Source organism: Osmerus mordax, chromosome 24, assembly GCF_038355195.1.
Source record: "Osmerus mordax isolate fOsmMor3 chromosome 24, fOsmMor3.pri, whole genome shotgun sequence".
Lineage (NCBI taxonomy): Eukaryota > Metazoa > Chordata > Actinopteri > Osmeriformes > Osmeridae > Osmerus > Osmerus mordax.
Window position 1 is genome coordinate 3,647,507 of NC_090073.1, and position 19,907 is coordinate 3,667,413.

General features: G+C 47.0%; 3 protein-coding genes across 4 annotated transcripts in view; 1 reads left to right on the forward strand and 2 right to left on the reverse strand.

Moving 5' to 3' along the window:
* The window catches only part of fbxw8 (F-box and WD repeat domain containing 8), a 12,345-nt gene extending 7,091 nt beyond the window's left edge, over nt 1-5,254 (forward strand). The window contains exons 8-11 of the mRNA XM_067228288.1: nt 1,198-1,325; nt 3,906-4,079; nt 4,294-4,410; nt 4,786-5,254. Of these exons, the coding sequence (XP_067084389.1) occupies nt 1,198-1,325; nt 3,906-4,079; nt 4,294-4,410; nt 4,786-4,951 (585 nt within the window). The 3' untranslated portion in view covers nt 4,952-5,254. The remainder of the gene's footprint in view (nt 1-1,197; nt 1,326-3,905; nt 4,080-4,293; nt 4,411-4,785) is intronic.
* Nucleotides 5,255-5,260: 6 nt separating this feature from the next.
* tesca (tescalcin a) lies at nt 5,261-10,010 on the reverse strand. Its single transcript, XM_067228290.1, has 8 exons — nt 9,875-10,010; nt 8,063-8,132; nt 7,292-7,372; nt 6,880-7,022; nt 6,232-6,293; nt 5,978-6,085; nt 5,788-5,835; nt 5,261-5,709 (listed from the first exon to the last, which is right to left on the reverse strand). The coding sequence occupies exons 1-8, from the start codon at nt 9,945-9,947 to the stop codon at nt 5,626-5,628; spliced, it is 669 nt and encodes a 222-aa protein (XP_067084391.1). The 5' UTR covers nt 9,948-10,010; the 3' UTR covers nt 5,261-5,625.
* Nucleotides 10,011-10,310: 300 nt separating this feature from the next.
* fbxo21 (F-box protein 21) lies at nt 10,311-17,596 on the reverse strand. Of its 2 annotated transcripts, none has more exons than XM_067227666.1 (12): nt 17,373-17,596; nt 16,349-16,484; nt 16,068-16,177; nt 15,766-15,887; nt 15,078-15,224; nt 14,099-14,235; nt 13,809-13,945; nt 12,879-13,058; nt 12,244-12,376; nt 11,772-11,962; nt 11,427-11,584; nt 10,311-11,022 (listed from the first exon to the last, which is right to left on the reverse strand). In XM_067227666.1, exons 1-12 carry the CDS (start codon nt 17,594-17,596, stop codon nt 10,793-10,795), a joined length of 1,905 nt encoding a protein of 634 aa, XP_067083767.1. In that variant the 3' UTR covers nt 10,311-10,792. The 2 variants fall into 2 exon arrangements, with proteins under 2 accessions (XP_067083767.1, XP_067083765.1); XM_067227664.1 differs by having other exon boundaries at nt 11,427-11,638.
* Nucleotides 17,597-19,907: the final 2,311 nt, after the last annotated feature.

Sequence of the window (19,907 nt, forward strand, 5' to 3'; positions counted from 1 at the left end):
ACATCTGTTGGTGGGTCTTCCTCCTGCCCTGTTCATTTCTGTATCCTTCACTTTCATTATTTGTCGACTGTTTTGCCAGACCGGCTGTGAGATGTTCCATCTCGGAGATAACGGCTGTCGCCGATCAACCAATAAGAGCAGCTCTACATGACGTCATGTTCCCCCGTTTCAAGAAAGTTTTTTTGTCACCGAGAGACAACAAAGCGAACTTCGCTTCACATGCTCATTTGTTATCCTGAACCCCCCCCCCCCCCCCCCCCTTTTACCGATTTTGCACCGATGCGATGATACTCCACGTAAAATGGCATGTCGACAGTGATCAACATTACACTGTGTGTATGACATTACAGTATTATCTTCAACCGCGAGAAGAGTAAACGTTCAATGAGGCAGCCGTACGTCACCGACTGTCCGCGTCGAATGTTTGCGGTGCGTTCGTTATACGAGACGGTGGCTTCAGAACTGAAGTGCTTGTGGTCAACTGCCAGGCTGCAGACAGGCTGTATGAGTGCTGAGGGGGGAGGGGGGGGGGGCATCTGATTAGAGGATGTCAGCCTGCAGTTAGTTAGCAGCGCTACCCTCGGAGGTCCGTTAACTGGCCACACTTCTGAAAGGTAGCTTGGGGATTGATAACGCCGTGAATTATTCAGTAGCTTCATCTCTGCTCTGGGTCAAAGAGAGCTGAGTGATGGAACAAGCACACACTAGGGCGTGTGTGTGTGTGTGCGTGTGAGAGAGAGAGAGGCTGCTTCTGTTTCCGGCTACCTGCTAGGTCCATGCTGTGACTTTTCTCTTCAGACAGTCATGCACTACAACTGTCTCTGAGTTGTGTCTGTTGCTGTGGTATCCAGTCCTGTGTAAGTGTATGGGCACTCAAGTGAGTTGAACACTTTTGGGATCAGAGCCTGGTAGAAGGCATGGTAGGTAATGTAACACTCATGATTGGACGGCATTTAGACCGAATGCAATGATTGGACTTGTCTGTCTAGCTACCTCCTGGCAGTAGACAGGCATTACGTTCATGTTTTTTGGACGAGTGACTTTGGGGTGGGTTATTTTGGTTTGAATCCTTTCGAACTCGAGCAAAAATTGTCTAAGTTTGCAAAAACGTAACCTACCCTGCCATACAGTCTGGCCATGTCAGTGACCTGTCCTGTTGCGACGAGGGTCAGTAAAGTTGTGTGTTTGTGTGTGCAGGTGCAGGTGTACCGCCTGGAGACCGGCCAGGCGGAGGTGCGTGTGGGCAGCTCTGCGGGGGACTTCACCTGCATCACCCTGGGAGAGCAAGCTTCTCACCTGCTCACCTGCGGGAACAAGGACCGCAGGTATGGGGGAGCTGCTGCTACTGACGCACACACACACACACACACACTCTCTCAAGCACACTCTCACACACACGCGCGCACGCACACTCACACACACTCTCAAGCACTCTCTCACACACGCGCGCACGCACACTCACACACACTCTCAAGCACTCTCTCACACACACGCGCGCACACACACACTCACGCACACTCTCAAGCACTCTCTCACACACGCGCGCGCACACACGCGCACACCGACAAAGAGACACACACACAGAGGCTAACAAAGACCCATTTGAACTCAACCTAGCGTTGCCAGAAGCTGTTTTGACAGGAACACTGTTAACCTCCGTGCTCCATAACTGACAGCCACACAGCAGAGAGGATCTGGACCGCCTAGCTAAGAGCCAGCAGAGAATAGCTGCAGTAAAACAGTCCAAATGAAACTGTGTTTTTACACCTTCCTCTAGCTCACCTTGAAAGACAAAGCACCCATACAGCTTCTGAAAGACACTGAGGGGTAGGGCTAATTGGTTTGTTTGAGCGTGTGTGTGTGCGTGCGTGCGTGTGTGTGTGTAAGAGCACCTGGGGGCTTTTTCTGTGGGATACAACGGGATTTGGTAGCTGTCAGACAAAGCAACCCTGTCCAGAGGGATCGTTTTGCAAACACACACACACACACACACACACACACACACACACTAACACACACAAATACAGAGCAGACCAACACACACCACTTCTCACATCTGCAGCTTGGCATCCTGAATGAGAAAAAGTCACACAAAGAGAAAGAGAGAGAGAGAGAGCCACACACACACACACAGTGTGCCATTCTCCTCAGCGGTGTCTGGCTGTCGGGGTAGGAGTTGGCAGGTTCAAGATGAAACTTGGGCACATAAAGGCATCTCTCACTGTGCCTTTCATCCCCGGTGGTAGAGCAGGCTCTTCAGGAGACAGCCAGCCATCCTCCACCTCGCCACTAAAACTACACATTTGGCCCACAAAATGTCGGACAAAAATGTTTGGCCATGTTTTGGGCCAAAAATTGAATCCTTGGAATTGATTTCTTCTTTGCGAGACTAACCTTTTGTGTGTAAAGTTTGTGGTTTGCGTGTCTCCTTGACCGTGGGCCAGGGCCCAACACAGTTCCAACTCCCCTCCAAACAAGCTGCTCTCTTCTTCCAGAGCGAGAGAGAGAGAGAGAGAGAGAGAGAGAGAGAGAGAGAGAGAGAGAGAGAGAGAGAGAGAGAGAGAGAGAGAGAGAGGAGAGAGAGAGAGAGAGAGAGAGAGAGAGAGAGAGAGAGAGAGAGAGAGAGAGAGAGAGAGAGAGAGAGAGAGAGAGAGAGAGAGAGAGAGAGAGAGAGAGAGAGAGAGAGAGAGAGAGAGAGAGAGAGAGAGAGAGAGAGAGAGAGAGAGAGAGAGAGAGAGAGAGAGAGAGAGAGAGAGAGAGAGAGAGAGAGAGAGAGAGAGAGAGAGAGAGAGAGAGAGAGAGAGAGAGAGAGAGAGAGAGAGAGAGAGAGAGAGAGAGAGAGAGAGAGAGAGAGAGAGAGAGAGAAAAGCGAGAGAAGGACAGAGGGCGCCACCTCCAGGTGTCTCGGCCGCCCGCCGTTAAGAGGACAGGTGACAGGAAGTTGGACATTGACACTGGCCGTGTCCCTTCCAGTGGCATCACTGGCGAGTGCTCCAGCGGTAAACGGCGGTGCTGATGGATGGCTGGTCGTGTGTTTACCGGAAGCTTGGCGACGCGTAGCACAGTCCAGGCTGAGATGGATGTCCTGTCTATGTCAGCGGGTCTTAATCTCTGCTGTGAGGGGAAACCCTGGCACCTCACAGTTCCTCGGAGGCGTCTAGACGCTCTGCATCGCGGCTAACTGCTGTATGCTAATGCTTATTTAGCCACAGAGCCCTTCTTCCTTTATCCATCAAAAACGCAAATGAAGTCTAGCCCTCCCACCCCACCTCTCCCACCAAATGAATTGGATTTTGGTAATGAACTTTTTTGAGGGGAAGCTTCTGCCTGGATGGAGTCCTCTTCTGGCGGCAGAGGGGCCCAGGAACACACCCCGTCAGAACAGATGGAGCTCTGGGCTATTGGGCACGTGCGCCTCATGAAACCAGCCTCCGGCAACCCTCCCTCTTGTTTTAATGAAGGCATTGGAAGGTGTGTTTAATCAGCTGGAGAGGCTGTGTGTGTGTCTGTGGGGGGGGCGGGGGGGGGGGGGGGGCGCGCCGCTTTCGGTTTGGTGAGTGATATGGGGGGGGGGGGGGGGGGGCTCGAGTGATTAAATGTTTGTTTATACGACAAATATGATCGTTCGCGAAAGACGCTCAATGTCACCAGCTGTTACTGGGGTAACCTCTCTTTGTTTGGCTTGCCGTATACCCGCAGTTTAGATCTGTTATTGTGTTTCCCTTTATTGCAAGCACACACTATCAGACAAGATGGATGTTTCAATGGACGTTTTAACCCTCCAGTTCATACATTTTTTCCACGTCCTGCACTCACATGCTCATTTGATCGATTGATTAATTCATTGATTTGATTGAGCCTATTGATTAATAGGCTAAACGGAATGGTTCCTCTCCCTTTTTCAGGGTGAGGGTATTTGACCTGCGCACCGGATCCTCTGTGGCGTCACTCTACGCCCACCACATGGGCGTGACCTCCGTGCAGGCAGATGATTGGAAGATAGTGAGTGGCGGAGGCGAGGGATTGGTCTGTGTCTGGGAGATGAGGATGGGCGCCAAGCTGTGGGAGATGCACAACAGGTGAGCTCCGTCTCCGGGCGGTTTAGATAGACCAATCAGTGACTGTGTGCTCTACCCAATATGTATACGTGTACAGTGTAGATAATACCTATTAATAGCACCTACAGGATCAATTCTGGCTATTCTGTGGTGCACCTCTATCTCATGATGATACAGTACAGTACCTGGACACATTTCTTTCTGGGAGATGATGAATTGACCCTGACCCCCGCAGGCACCCAGTCAGACATGTGCGCTTCACCACCAGCACCTTGGTAACGGCCAACATCCCAGACGAGAAGTCTCCACGGGGCGCCTGCATCACCGACGACGACCTGACAGCCCACCGCAGGTGACTGGCCCTCTTTAGCCCCTCCCCATCTCTATTAGCCCCTCCCCATCTCTATTAGCCCCTCCCCATCTCTAGTAGCCCCTACCCATCTCTATTAGCCCCTCCCCATCTCTATTAGCCCCTCCCCATCTGTAGTAGCCCCTACCTATCTCTCTCAGCCCCTAGCCAACTCTATTAGCCCCTCTCCATCTCTCTCAGCCCCTACCCATCTCTATTAGCCCCTCCCTATCTAAATGAGCCCCTTCCCATCTCTATTATCCCCTCCCCATATCTCTCAGCCCCTACCCATCTCTATTAGCCCCTCCTCTTCTTCTTCTTTTATGAAGTTGTGGTTGTATCTTTAACATACTTCCTTTGTGTTCATCCTCATGTCAGACACAGAGGAGTCATCTGCCACTACGACTTCTCTGAAGACTCCGTTTCCCAGGAGCACGTTCTGCCCATCTGCAGGTCCAACTACGCAGAGTCCTCGGGGTATAACTACAACATCGGCTTGGCCGTTCCCTACGACATACTGTCTGGGTCACACCCTTCTCACTGAACCCTGACCTGGCTGTAAGCTAGCTGACACTGTTCATGTGACCCTGGGATCATCTGGATCCATGAACTCCATCCATACTTTACATTTTTAATGAGAACTTTTATATGAAAATGTATGTAAATAAGTTGATTTAGCTCTATTTTAGTCGTGTTGTCTGTCACGGTGGACATGAGATTTTAGTTTTACAACCCATTGAGGCAGAGTTGAACCAAGACTGGATTATACTGGGTGTATGAGTTCAGCGTCAACAACATCACCTGACAGTTATATAAAAATCAGTTTGCAAATAAATCACGACAGTCACATCAATGTTAGTCACACAATTATTTATTCACTTATAAATTTGTGCAAATGCTTTGAAATGTATTTCAAGTTAAATCTTCAATTAGATTTAGTTATTCAGAGTCTTTTTTTCAGATATAAGGTCACATATAAGGTCATGCACAAGATTGGCTGGGGTTATTGATATAGGTGCCAAAACCTAGTTATTTTATAGAGTTATTAAAAGTATTTTCATATTGTTCATTAGTACAACACTAATCAATATCTGAACCAGATTGTATAGTTACATGAACGTATATAACATTAACATATGTTAAAGTATTTGGCATCTTCTCAATGAAGAGCTTTTTTTTGCTACATACAGAAAATAAGTCTCTTTAAGAAAGAGAATCTCATTTTCCACAACGAATAGTTGTAGTGTCCATGTTTAAAAAACGGATGTGCATCTTCGATTCGATTTCAAGACTTTTCAGAATCTGCGGGAAGAATGAGACAACATCAGTTGGATTCAACACTGTAGCAAAGGAACGACGAGACTCCTCGCAAGAACGAACCTCTAGGAAATGCTCGAAGGTGATCCTGTCATAGACCTCATCGGGACCCTTTGAACAAAAAAAACATTGGGATCGTTAGAAACATGCATCAGGCTTGGGCCTGAGAAAACATGGAACGTCCACAGGTTCCAGACCGTAGCCCGTCACCAATACTTCCACTTCCTCTGTGATTACTGTGTTAACATCCTACCATGTGACTCTCGTTGATTTTCGACACTTCCAACATGGCCGCGTCTGTGATGGCTTTGGCGGTTTGAATCCCCATATCTCCACTCTTAGACAGCATGTCTTCCACCACCTGGACAACAGACACGGCAGCATGAATTGGCACCACGACCCCGGGCGTGTCCCTGCGATGTCCCTGGGACAACCCTAGCTAAGACCCCCAGTAGCGATGTTGACGCGAGCATAGTTTGTGTATCGCGTCGTTTGTTTGTCGCCTACCTTCCTGTACTCCTCCAGAGTGATGGTGCCATCGTTGTCCGTGTCGTGCATGTTGAACAGGACTGGGGAGGAAACAAGAGGTCAATTCTTCCGTCTGTTCAGTGTTGCCATTTAGTTCACAAACGCTGAACTGTTTGGGCCTGGTCCGAGCCGTCCTGCATGGGCCTAACCCCCGCAACCTCCCCGGGAACTGTCCATCAGCAGGAGGGAGGGAGGGACAACACAGGATACAGACCGGATGACTCGATGGGTGGACTGATTAAGAGTTTGTTGTGTTCTGAGGCGCCACTGGGATGAAGCTGGTTTCACTTCCAGCCTCGTCTAGACTGAGCTGTACTAAAAGCAGGAAAACAGGAAGCCGGAGATGGGTGTCGCTCAGTGGTTAGAGAATTTGACTGCGGATCCAGAGATCTCAGGTTCGATTGGTGACGACCACAAACATTTTCATGACATATATCCCTGTATTTGCTCTTGACAGCACAAGAAAGGGGATGTTTAGGTTGGTTAGAGGGGCTGACCCCAGCATTTTAGCGAAGCCCTCTGTGACATTGTAAAGATATACCAACAAGATTGGATGTGTTGACAAAACGCCCTGCGGTGTTGAACTCATGGTGGAGGGGTGCAGGTGTGAGGGTGCCTCCTACTCACAGCGTAGCTTCTGCCTCCTCAGGCGCTCCCTCTCCTCAGGGGTCATGACCTTGGGGGGCAGCGGACGGAAGTGTGACATCACCATGAGGAATTCTGCAAAGCCGATCTCCTGGAGGGAGCCTGCAGCGTCCTGGCGCAGGTTCCTACGGCACACACACACACCAACACACACACAGATTATCTAGTGTAGGTTATTTACAGACCCCCAAAAAAGTATAGACAAAGAATAGACAAGAATCTAAACTATTTTAAAAAGAGCCCAGATAAGGTGAGAAATGTACAATGCTTACTTGGAAACAGTGCAGATAATTAGAGTTGAAGGATTACATTTTTGCAAAAGTAATTAATCCCACCAGAAAAGAGAAATGGCAGTGTGTGGAAAGTCAAATCAAGCCCTTTAGGTGGTGCCAACCTTTTATCAAAAAAGGCTTCAATAATCTGAGCCCGGATTGGGTTGTCCTCCAAGGCAGGGATTCTCTCCAAGTTCTCCCTACTGATGAAATGAGAGATGGGTTCAGAAAATGTTTGTAGGTTGACAGACACTGATATCATATCTTCGTTGATATGATTAAATACCATTATTTGCATTTGGGTTTATAGCACAGGGAAAGCTCTTTTCAGGGACTCTCTCCCAGGCCTTATATCCCCAGCCTCTACCAGACCTTATATCCCTAGCCTCTACCAGACCTTATATCCCCAGCCTCTCCCAGGCCTTATATCCCCAGCCTCTACCAGACCTTATATCCCCAGCCTCTACCAGACCTTATATCTCAGCCTCTACCAGGTCTTATATCCCCAGCCTCTACCAGACCTTATATCCCCAGCCTCTACCAGACCTTATATCCCTAGCCTCTACCAGACCTCTTAGCCCCATATGTCATGGGGCTAAGAGGGATATAAGGTCTGGTAGAGGCTGGGGATATAAGACCTGGTAGATTCTTCTGATATAACATCTTGTGTATTGTCATAGGGCAACATTGTCTGCTGTTGCTTTTTAAAGAAAAGGAATGTGTGGCTTTTTAAAGCAAGAGAATGTGTCATCTACTGTTACACCAGAGCATATTCCTAGGATGACTGACAACAGTGTGTGTGAGTGTGTGTGTATGTTGTGCCTTATGGAAACAGTGTCGTCCAGCCTGATGGACTGTCAGCAGTGTTAGTTAAGGTCCACAAGGGGAGTTACCTGATCGTTTCCTCGTTCTCACTCAGTTGTTTAAATCTCTTGTGAAGGTTGACAATCTGCTCCAGAGAGACTGAAAACAAACACAGTGCAGTTAGCTTAGCGGTGTGAACACAGAAAATGTAAACGGAAAAATGACTTGAAGAGAGGTATTTTACGAGCTACATGTTTTTTTGTTGTTGCTGTGTCTCATAGTTAGAGGGCCTTTATGATGATAGATTTACCTATCTTGTTTCATAAGTGATCAAATATGGCTAATTCAACAAGCAGGAGTGTGAACACAATCATATCAACTAACGGATAAGGAAACAGCCTTAGCTGATGCGGTTTCATTACATTTCAAAGGGTATCTGTCAATCATTCACTTGCTGTTTCATTTCATGACCTAAATTACTTTGGTAGGTGTTTCCAACACAACAATTCTCAAAACCTTGTATCCATTTCCCAGAGGCAGAGCTTTGGCATTCAGAAGGTGGAGTCTACGCTGACCCGAGCCCCATGCAGGTGAAACCTGTTCTGCCTACATTTCCTGGAAACCCTGCTTGACACCCGGAGATCCTTAGCAGCCATACATTCTCAAAGGGTTTCGGACGCACCCCCAAACACCACACCTCACACACCCATCTCCTGCATGGTCACGTCAGGAGACTTTAGCTGGCTCACTTCTAACCCTCTTCTCTAAAGCTGTCAAGTGCACCAGTTTTTGGAAAAACAGTTTGCATGTTTGTTGAGGACAGTCATGGTTTGGCTGCTGTCATCATTTTCAGATCAGACGTGTGTGCTCTATGGGCGTGTTCGTGAGGCAACGATTCTTTGTATTTGTAAGCAGATGAACACTTGCAGCAAGAGCATAACAGTAGCAATGCTCACTAATTAGAGGTTTTCTGTCAGACAGTGAGTACACATTGCTCAATTGTAGGCTTATTATAGCCTGTGACTAGTTTTGACTTTAGTTGTTTTTAGCGACTGGTTGTAAACAGCATAACTGACCGCACACATAGGTGACAGGGTCAGCTTTGGGTCCAAAAAGTTCCAAAACATCCCTAAAAACAAGAAATATATACACCGATGAGCCAAAATGTGTGATGTGATGTTTGCATATTGGTGCTCTCTCTTCCCAGTTGCTGGCCTGTGATTTGTCCCTCCTTGAACGACTCTCGCTAGGTACTCACCAGTGCTGACCGATAGCACCCCACGAGCCTTGCCACAGTCATCTGGTCATCACAGTTTGGGCCTTGTCAAAGTCGCTCAGTTCTTTTCTTCTGCCCATCTCTCTTGCATGCAATACGTTGACTATGAGAACGGATTATTCTCTAACCGTCTAATAACCAGACCTTCACATGTGCCCTAGCCTCTACCTCTGTTTTGGCCCATTTGTGGAATTATAATACAATAGAAACATGTCGTATGCTATACTTCTGTCAATCATGTTACAGGGGTTTTGTAAGGACAACCGTTGACCCTGCTGGGGAATGTTTATGGTGCTGCAGAAGATTAGATACTGGTCCAAGATCGAACGGAAAAGAAAACCACAGATTTCACCCAGAAAGAGGGACTCTGGTCACTTTACTGTTGACAATTGATTGTCGGATACGTTATGACCCTTTTTAACTGTATCTGGAAAACATATACATTTTACCTCACAGAAGATCGAGAGAAAATACGGTAACAATGTACAGCAGGCGTCAATCTTTGATCTTTCACAGCGGTACCCCCATGCCAACTTTACTATCCATTAACTTTCAGCTTTCTTTTTTCATAACATACAGGCAAAGAAGTGCAGGCTATCAAGAAGCAATACAATAAATGACTCACATCCAGTTTGATCGGCTAAATCCTGGAATTCGTCTTCAATGCGTGTTGACTGAGAAGCTCCCATTACGGTCATTCGGAGTGAAGCGCACTTTCTGGAGCGTTGACCGACTGATATGCTGAACTGCCGTCACACCTGTCAAGTTTCGCCTTTTTTGTCTGTAAGGAAGTCGATTCAACCTGTATCCCAACGAGCTAGTTTCCCGGGGGCCGATTTAATCTCCACGTCCTTAACTCTGAATACTGTACATTTTAAGGAAGTTCATTATAGTCTGATTGACTTTTTTACTTGTGCGACCAGAACACGAGTTATTTGCTCATGCAAAATCGATTTCCCCATCTATCAAAAACCGGCAGTGATTCAACACAAATGAGAAATGTTCGAAATGTGTCGAACATTTCGAAATCTTTGTCAGACTATAAATAAAGACACATGAAACATCTTGAAACATTTTAATATTTTCTTTTCTTCAAAAATTCATGATCCATTCTTGTTTCAAGTCATAGTGTGTGTTTTCGTTTTAACAGCTCATGACCCATCCATGAGCCCTTAGATCCTCTACCACATTTTACTATTAAATATACACAAAAAGGTTAACACTAGAAATGCGAAAGTTAAGACTTTCATAAGTGCATGAATTCGTGATTAGAACGTACTGACAGAAATTATTCGGTAAGTTTGTATTCCATGATGTGTTTTTTTCATTTTTTCAGTGAAGAAACAGTTCTACTCCCCAGGGAAGTCTGGAGTAGGATTAGAGAGAGGGGGGGGGGGGGTCATGGCTTTTACTGGCTTTGGCAGGCGAGGGTAAGGTGGTCATCCATGTATTGTAGCATTCCGGATGGTTAAGGGGACAAGACACTGATGTCATGGGACTGAATGGGACGTGTGTGTGTGTGTGTGTGTGTGGAGGGACCAGGCTACACGGGCATGGCCAGGTGGCTGTTTGGTTCTGTGGCAGCACTGTGGTGCCCGGGACTGGGTCTGTGGTAGAGCTGGGCCACGGTGCCCAGGGTCTCCACCGTGTCGTCTGGGTAGCGCGTCTGCAGGTCCTCGTTGGCTACGTAGTGGGACTCGCAGAACTGGGAGAAGTAGCGGCCCACCTCCGGGTGCCCTATCTCCAGAGGGGCCGAGTGGGGCTCCAGGTTCTCTGGACGGAGACAGGAACAACCAGGTCGTCAATACAGATGTACCTCACCGTGGGCGGGGGGTGACAGGTTCATGTTTTTGATCATTGTCTCGACTTTTCAAGAATAGTTGAATAAAAGTCAATTTGAACGGAATTTAGGATATGAATACCCTTTCAATAAGACTTGAGAGCTGACACATACAAGGCTATTTTCCTCTATAGGCGAAACCTATATTGTAGCGCTGCAGAGCTCGGCATCCTGCCCGAACGTTAAACGTAAATAAAACACAAACTTTTTGTATAAGGGGCTGGTTGGTTAGGGCTATGTATAACAGTTAAGGAATGCGGGTTGTACACGACCTGGAGGCATACAAAGACATTAGTTCGGGCTGGGGTTAGGAGTTAAGGGTTAGGGTTGGTCGTACCCTGGGCGGCGTAGCGGCAGGTCCCGTCCTGCACCAGAACGTTGTAGAAGGGCTGGTTGGGTCCGCTGGGCAGCTGGTTAACCCTCATGGTGGTGATCCACTCCTGGCTCATGGTGCACTTGGGGTCCCAGCCGTAGATGACACAATTGTAGCCCGATCTGGGGACGACGGGGACGACGACGAGGTTTAGAGATATGGGGACGTCTGTGTGTCTGTGTGTGGGAGGGGGGATTACAGAGCTGCGTGCAGACGTGGGTGTCGCCACCTCCACCCCTCCACCTTCCCCCCGTCTCCCTCCTCTAACCCCCCACCTCTCCCTCCACACCCTCTCCTCCCCCCCTTCACCTCTTGTGCTTCATGATGAGGCCTACGGAGAACTGGACGTCCAGGTGCTCCGGGGCGCCGCGCTGCTTCACCTCCGGCTCCGCCGGGTGCTTCTTGTGCTGGATGTGCTCCAGGGTGTGCTGCACCAGGTAGCCCACCGCGCCGTGCTGGGACGGGTCCAGCGCCTGGATGTGCTGCAGGATGTCCAGCACCTGCGAGGGAACAGCGACACACACAACCGTTTTAACCAGGAGATTAGACCGGGTCCGTCTAAACCAGATGACAGACGGAGTCCATTTAAACCAGGGGGTAGACTGCCAGTTATAGACCAGGAGAGAGACTGACTCAGATATGGACTAAGAGAGAGAGCTACTAGTGTTTACAATCCATCTCTACGGGTGTAGTTGTATCCATTAGCAAAAAAACACGACTACAATGACGTTTTTATACGAAAAAGCTTACTTCGAATAGGTATACAAATATGTATGTGTACCTTCTCTGGCCAGATTCCCAGATGGAAGTAGAGGCGAGCCTGCAGTAGGAGATACTGGACGTTGTCTGGGTTGATGCTGAGGTACAGGTCCAGAGAGTCCCTCAGGAGTTGGTACGACTTCTCATTCCCCTCACTGCAACACACACCGCAGAGTATGGTCAAGACACACACACACACACGGTGTAAACATACACTATCCCAGGCCAGCAAGTGCTGCGTTAAGACATGTCAGTTTATTAGACTTCAATTAATCGATCTATTCATCCATCACTGTTGAGGAATATTGACCTTTTGATCCAATCCAGTCCACTCCAACCCTTACCCTCCCCAGACCACTGTCGTCGTTCACCCTGACACAGTTTCAGATGTTCAGTACTGTTCCAATTCACCCCGACCACAATCACAACCCTGACCCCAACCTCCGACTCTCACCCTCTCCTGCCCACTGTTCTCATCCACCCTGACCACGAACACCACCCTTTCTTGCCTACTGTTCTGATACGCCCTGACCCCAACCCCAACCCCAACCTCAACCCTGACCCAACCCCACCTTGGACTCTCACCCTCTCTTGCCTACCGTTCTGAGACGCCCTGACCCAAACCCCACCCCGACCCAGCCCCACCCCGACTCTCACCCTCTCTTGCCGATGTTCAGCAGGTTTCCCACCATGCGCAGCAGGACCTCCGTTGTGCTGATGGCGCTGTAGTAGTCCGCCGTCACCTGGTGACCGATGAGGTACTCGCACTCCTTGGCCGTCAGCTGCTTGCCCTTCCCAAAGGCATCGATGTACACAAAGTCATAGATGTCTCCGCTCCTGTCACACGGGACAAGCTTTCTCCAGTACTGGCCGAATACCGTCGTTTACGACATTACGAGCAGCGGATGGTCTGGAGTCAGGCTCGCTTCGATCGGCTGCAGTTTTTTTTTTTTTGCACGGAACCAGGTTTTCTACTTAACACTTCATTTACATGTACCGTATTTTCCAGACTATAAGTCACACTTTTTTTCTTTCATAGTTTGGCTGGTCCTGCGACTTATAGTCAGGTGCGACTTATATATCACAAAAATATATATAATTTAACATGTTTTTAAATGTTAATTCATACTGACTGACATGAACCAACGAGTTCAACGGATTCAGTGATGTAGAATGAGATCGGGAGCTCGGTGAACTAGCTTACCGGTAACTTGCTTGTTGGTCTTGCTAGCTTGTTATGCTAATTTAGCCTATTCAGCCTCCCAGGTATGTTCTTAATGCTATTGTGTAGCTGAATAACTGTTAATGTGTGACGTTAACATACCGGACACCTATTCAGCCTGTTGTCCTGTGTGCTGTTGTGTAGTTGAATAACTTGCCTTTCCAGATTAAACGTCTGTTCTTGGTCTTGGATTTTGTGAAATACATTTCTAAATAAATGCGACTTATACATGTTTTTTTCCTCTTCATGACGCATTTTTTGTCTGATGCGACTAATACTTCAGAGCGATTTATACTCCGGAGCGACTTATACTCCGAAAAATACGGTACTCCTCCTCTGATCTCACTAGCCTGTGCTGTACTTACCCTGCTTGTTTCTGGCACCAGCGGAGCAGGAAGTGGTTGGGGAAGTTGACCGGTTCCAGGTGCACGCCCAGCCTCTTGGCCAAGGTCAGGTACACCACAGAGAGACTGATGGGAATCCCTGTACGCCGCAGTATCACCTGGGGAAGACGTCACCAAGACATCCCCAAGGGTTTATCAACAACACAAACAATATCGATTACAACAGGTTCAAAAGGTGAGCCTGAACCCAAAAGTCGACTGCAGCACGTCTGGGTTCTCGTAGGGATTGATGGGGCTGTGATAAGACATACCTGGTGGATGTAGGAGTTGAGGGGGTTGTAGTAGTCAAACTCGTTGCCCTTGTACTGTAGCTGCTCAAACAGGACGGAGTTGAGAGCCGACACAGCCTGTCTCTGGAGCTCCAGGTCCTTCACAGAGAAGCAGCTTCCTGGAAGAGAGACCCTCACATTGTTATACGTTACACAGATACACAGACCATCACCCTGTTACATGTTACACAGGAAGAGAGACCCTCACATTGTTATACGTTACACAGATACACAGACCATCACCCTGTTACATGTTACACAGGAAGAGAGACCCTCACACCGTTATATGTTACACAGACCATCACCCTGTTACATGTTACACAGGAAGAGAGACCCTCACACCGTTATATGTTACACAGATACACAGACCATCACCCTGTTACATGTTACACAGGAAGAGAGACCCCTCACACCGTTATATGTTACACAGACCATCACCCTGTTACATAGGTAAACAGACCCTCACACTGTTACATGTTACATGAGAAGGGATACCCTCACATTGTATGTTACACATACCATCACACTGTTACATGCTACACGGGTACACAGATCCTCACACTGTTACATGGGTAAAGGCATCCGAGTTTGGCTCCGAGTTTGATTCCAGCCAGGGTTATTTCCTGCATCTCACACACACACACACACACACACACACACACACAATTCCTGTCCCTCTACACTGTCACCATCACAATAAAGCAGCAACGCAGAAAAGATATCTTTAAGAAAGAAGAAGATATAGAACAATTTAGGCTTTGGGTTAACCCGCTATGGAACACCCCAGGAGAGCAGGACAGAGAATTCCAGCACTCTTAAAATGATTAACAAACTTAAAACCTGAACTAGAAACAGAGCCTTTCCAGCCTTCTAAGACAACAGCTGCAGCCTGCTCGCGAGTGAGCGTGTGTTTTGTGTATAGAAACGCGTGACAGGTGTATGTGTGTTGCTCCAGACCCACCTGGGCCCGCCCTGAGGCTGGGGTGGGAAGGGTTCTTGATCTTCAGCATCTTCTGGACCTTGTCTGTGATCTCATCCAGCTGGGATGAGATGCTCTCCAGAGACACATCAGCCAGAGGGTTGCAGTACTGGTCCACTAACACGGCACCTGTAACACATACACACACGCACATACTTGTTACACATTGCTATACACTTACGAAACACACACAGCTGTTACAGTGTTATACAATATTACACACCTGTGTGTGCACGCACGCACGCACACACACACACACAGCTAGGTTAATAGTGCTTAGTGGTTAGTATATGGTTAGTAATGGTGGTGGTTAGTGATGGTTAGTGATAGTAAGCTATGGTGGTGGTTAGTGATGGTTAGTAATGGTGGTGGTTAGTGATGGTTAGTGATAGTAAGCTATGGTAGTGTTTAGGGGAGTCAGATGGCTGAGCGGTGAGGGAGTCGGGCTAGTAATCTGAAGGTTGCCAGTTCGATTCCCAGCCGTGCAAAATTACGTTGTGTCCTTGGGCAAGGCACTTCACCCTACTTGCTTCGGGGGGAATGTCCCTGTTCTTACTGTAAGAGCGTCTGCTAAATGACTAAATGTAAAATGTAAATGTTAGTGATGGTTAGTAATGGTGATGGTTAGTATTGGTTAGTGATGGCTTAGTAATGGCTCGCGTTGTCTCACCCTCCAGCGCTGACTGCTGTTCAGGCGGCAGCTCCAGGAAGGTCTTCAGACTTCGCAGGATAGTCTGCTGTCTCAAGAAGTAGAGGATCTTCTTGGCATAATACTTCAACGTCAGGCTTTTACTTAAGGAGAGTGGAGTGGTAGAGGACAGAGAGAGAGAGAGAACCAGACAAAAGGAAGGGGGGGGGAGAGACAGTATGAGACAAAGAGAGTTAGATAGAAATAGATATTACATTGTTCCAGGGGTTTAGAAGGGATTAGTGTGTCTCGTGCCACTGGGCGGTTCCAGGTCCGGCTCTCACCTCCTGTCTGTGTTCAGAATGGAGAGCAGCTCGTCAACGCAGAAGTGCTCTGGTGCGCCAAGGGACTCGATCTCAGCGAAGCTATCCCCCAGCACCTGACCAATGCAAGGCTGAGTTACAGATATCTGGGTTAGTGCTAACCAGACAAGGGCACGCAATTACAGATCTGAAACGCAAATGCTCACACATACAGTACCCACACACACACACTGTGAACGTGTGAACTCTGCTTATCTCACTAATCTCCTTGCCACCCACAAACAACAAATTGAATTACTCACGACTTCGGTGAAGAACCGCTTGGAAATGGATACAACAGTCCTTCTAATTTGCAAGCCGACAGTATGTCTTGTTCTGTATTCCTTCAGCCAGTCACAGCACTCGTTATGGCGGTAGTACTTCTGCAACCTTGGCCACCTATTATCAACAGTAAAGAGGAGGGTGTTCACTGCTGTTTCGGTTGCGGTATCACCACGAAAACTACGGGTAGAAAACATGCCGACTCAGTAAGCGTTATCATATCAAAACTCAAACGGCGCTAAGGAAGTGGATGGCTGCATATCTAACATCTGCAATGGTGCGGTGCACAGCAATGCTCACCAGACGGAGAGCCATTCAGAGTAGAGCAACAACTAAACTGGTTCGGTAAGAACACAGATGTAACTGGGGTCGTGCAGCTCTGGCCTTTTACTGTATCCTTGCCTGCCCAAGCGGGTGTGGGCGAGATACTGCAGATATGCAGGTGCCCCTTGGGATGTTCCAGTACCGAGTACAACTGCTGCATTGCCCTACTGTACCGAAAGGAAAGCAATCAGCTAAGTACAGTAGTCGCTGCTAGCTAGCCAGCCTGGTACAGTAGTAGGACGACCGTGTACGGCAGTTCAGCCTAGGTCTGAGAAGGCACTTGAAGTTTACTTATTTGCTGCATTCAAGGTCACATAACTTCGCTTTTGGTCATGAACGACACAACAGTTGTCCTATTTCAAGTTTAAGATTTGTATTAGCAAGTCCAGTAGGATAATGCCCATAGCTCCTAGCTATTGAGTGCTACAGTTGCTAGGATCGTTCGGCTGTCGTGATGAGGAATTTGGTGCATCAGCAGAATGTGCATCGTTAGCCTAGGCACTGCTGTTTTGACAGCTTACACGCAAGCTCACTGTAAACGGATGCTAGGCTTTTTTGAGACAGAATAATTGTTAACTGTGCAATATCAAATCTGGCAGATATAAACCTTCTCCAGAGTCTGGGTGCAATCCAACAAACAGAAACTGTGATTTATCAGATATCAATCAGATGTCAGTTCACCTGAGTTTGTACTGGTGTTCCCAAACCTTCCCCCTTCCATGGCAAACGTCGTGTAGCCGCTTGCAGCTGCAGGACACGTTGCAAATGTCGACATGTTTGAGGACAGAGAAGCACAAAATATATTCAAGCAACTCAGCCGGTAGGTCTGTCAGTTTCTTGATCTCTGGTTCAGAAATAATCCCATTTATACTTGAAGACCCTTCTACGGCTACAGACGTCGCCATCTTTACTGTTTACCCCGATTACCTCATTGCTCAAGCCCCGCCCCATTCTGGCGCAGGGGGCCGAACCTCCAGTTCTTGGATGAGGGGCAAAGTAGGCCTCCGTACGTAGTACGGTGGCCCTGAACCTACGCTCTATTTTCTCAGCCCTGTCCTCAGGAACCCTCGGTCCAGCATGTTTTATGATCCTTGCCCCAACACACCTGATTCAAATGAATGGTGTGTTGCAGGAAAAGGTTGAGGTTGAGACTTTCACACATCAAATCAATTTATTGGCCTGACACAACGGTCATTGTCCTACTTGTACAGTTTTTTTTAATCATAGGCTGAATGTGTATTCTTTCGAACACTGTATTTATATCAAAAGTTGTCATTTAAAAAAATATATCATGATGAGACTATTAAGCAAAATGCCGTAAACACCTTTAACTGAGGAACAAAATGTGGCCAGTTCTTGAAAGGAAATGTGGCGGTTTGCCATTCAAAAGCTCATGTGGTACAGATGTGCTAGATTCACTTCCTGTTACATAGCCTATTATACATATAGGCTTCTGTACATTTTGGGGTATATTATTAAGTAACCGGAGGGCAACAGTTATTCAGATTTGTTAAAGCCTATAATTATGACTTTCTGGACTACTGGGCTACTTATTTATTTGCAGATACTACTAATAGGTAACATACACCCATTAATGGTCTTACAACAATATTTTAGGATCATATAGGCTATTGAATTAATATAGAAAAGTATCAATGTAGCCTATTTTCTGTATAAGATTATTAGGTCAATACCCAGTTAGCAAAACAACGTTGAATCAATGTTGCATCAATATATTGATCTGTCCATTTATTTTAGGCTACTGATGGTCGTGTTGTTATCTTTTGGACCATCAACATTAAGCTCAATCAAAGTAGGCTAGTAGGCTACACGTAGACTAACGGGTTATTTCTTCCTGTTTCAAAGGATGCAATGCACACTGCAGGGACGAGCTGGGCGAAGAGAGAAGAATTCACGAAATTCCTCTGCAAAGGAAACGGTGGCTCTGGGCCCTCCAAGCGATGTTCTGGGCAGTTGGACTTTTAATTTACTATTGTATCATCAGGCGCGCATAGGGTATGGACACTGTCGACCCTTCGCACTCATAGAGCTAAACAACAGCCTTGGATCAATCAATTGATTAAAAAAACAAAAACACTGAAGGGGATAGGCCTTAGCGATAAGGACCTTTAGCCTGGTCCCAAAATATATATTTTGTGCCCCTTAAAGTATACTAGGCTATTCCTGTAACAATTTAAATCTCAGTTTGAATGACCTTAGGCTTTGAGTGCCGATTCACAGAGAGGTGATTATTGTGACAACATGGCACAACATTGCAGAAATGAGGGAGTGGGAGACAATGCAGCAACAACGCACAGCTTGCAAATGTAAAATGTAACCGTTTGGCAAATTAACTTCCATTTAAAATCCCCCAAAAGAGATAGCCTTTCCGCCAAAGCCTTCAGTTCTATAGAGGCAAATCCCACAACTGGCAAAATATATGTTGAGCAGTTTTCAAATTATTTGTAATATCGAGCCGTGCTAGTTAGTTTGCAACATTATTTATGGGATTTGATGGCGGAATGAGGCAGCACCCATAGATTTGGCTACTTTGTTTAATAACATTTTAAACTGCAACAAAACATCTAATTAAATAATACAGTCATGAACTGCATTTGACCCTTTTTCTTCATGATATAAAGTGGAATTTGTTAATTTGTTAAATTAATGTGTTAACTTGTGTCAAAACTGCCTACGACATTATAGCTGAACGACATGGGCACTATTCCTACCACTTCCTTGGTCGTGTTCTTGAGGCATGATATAGCGATCCACAAACGGGCATATAGGAATGATGTTGAGGTTGAACAAGTAGGCTACTACATCGGAGATGACAGAGAATTTCAATTTGATTTGAGGAATATAGGGACAAAAGCCACTGAGAAAAACCGTCATCACCAGATGCATCACGGGCACTAGCCTATGATTCCTGAAATCTGTGTGTGTCACCGACATAATCAAGGGTACTGTGCCCTATATTCCAGGAATCGTTGTGTGTGTGTGCAACCAATTTGATAACGGGCACTTTGAACTACTAGTCAAGTAATCTATTTGTGTGTTTCACTGGCATCTTATTCACCGACTGTATCACGGGCACTTTGCACTAGTGTGTAAACATTAGGCCTACTGCATTTTAAATTATGACAATTATCTGGTGTGACAGTGATAAAGCCATGTCACGTCAATAACCCACCTACAGTCCTGTTGTTTTTGGTA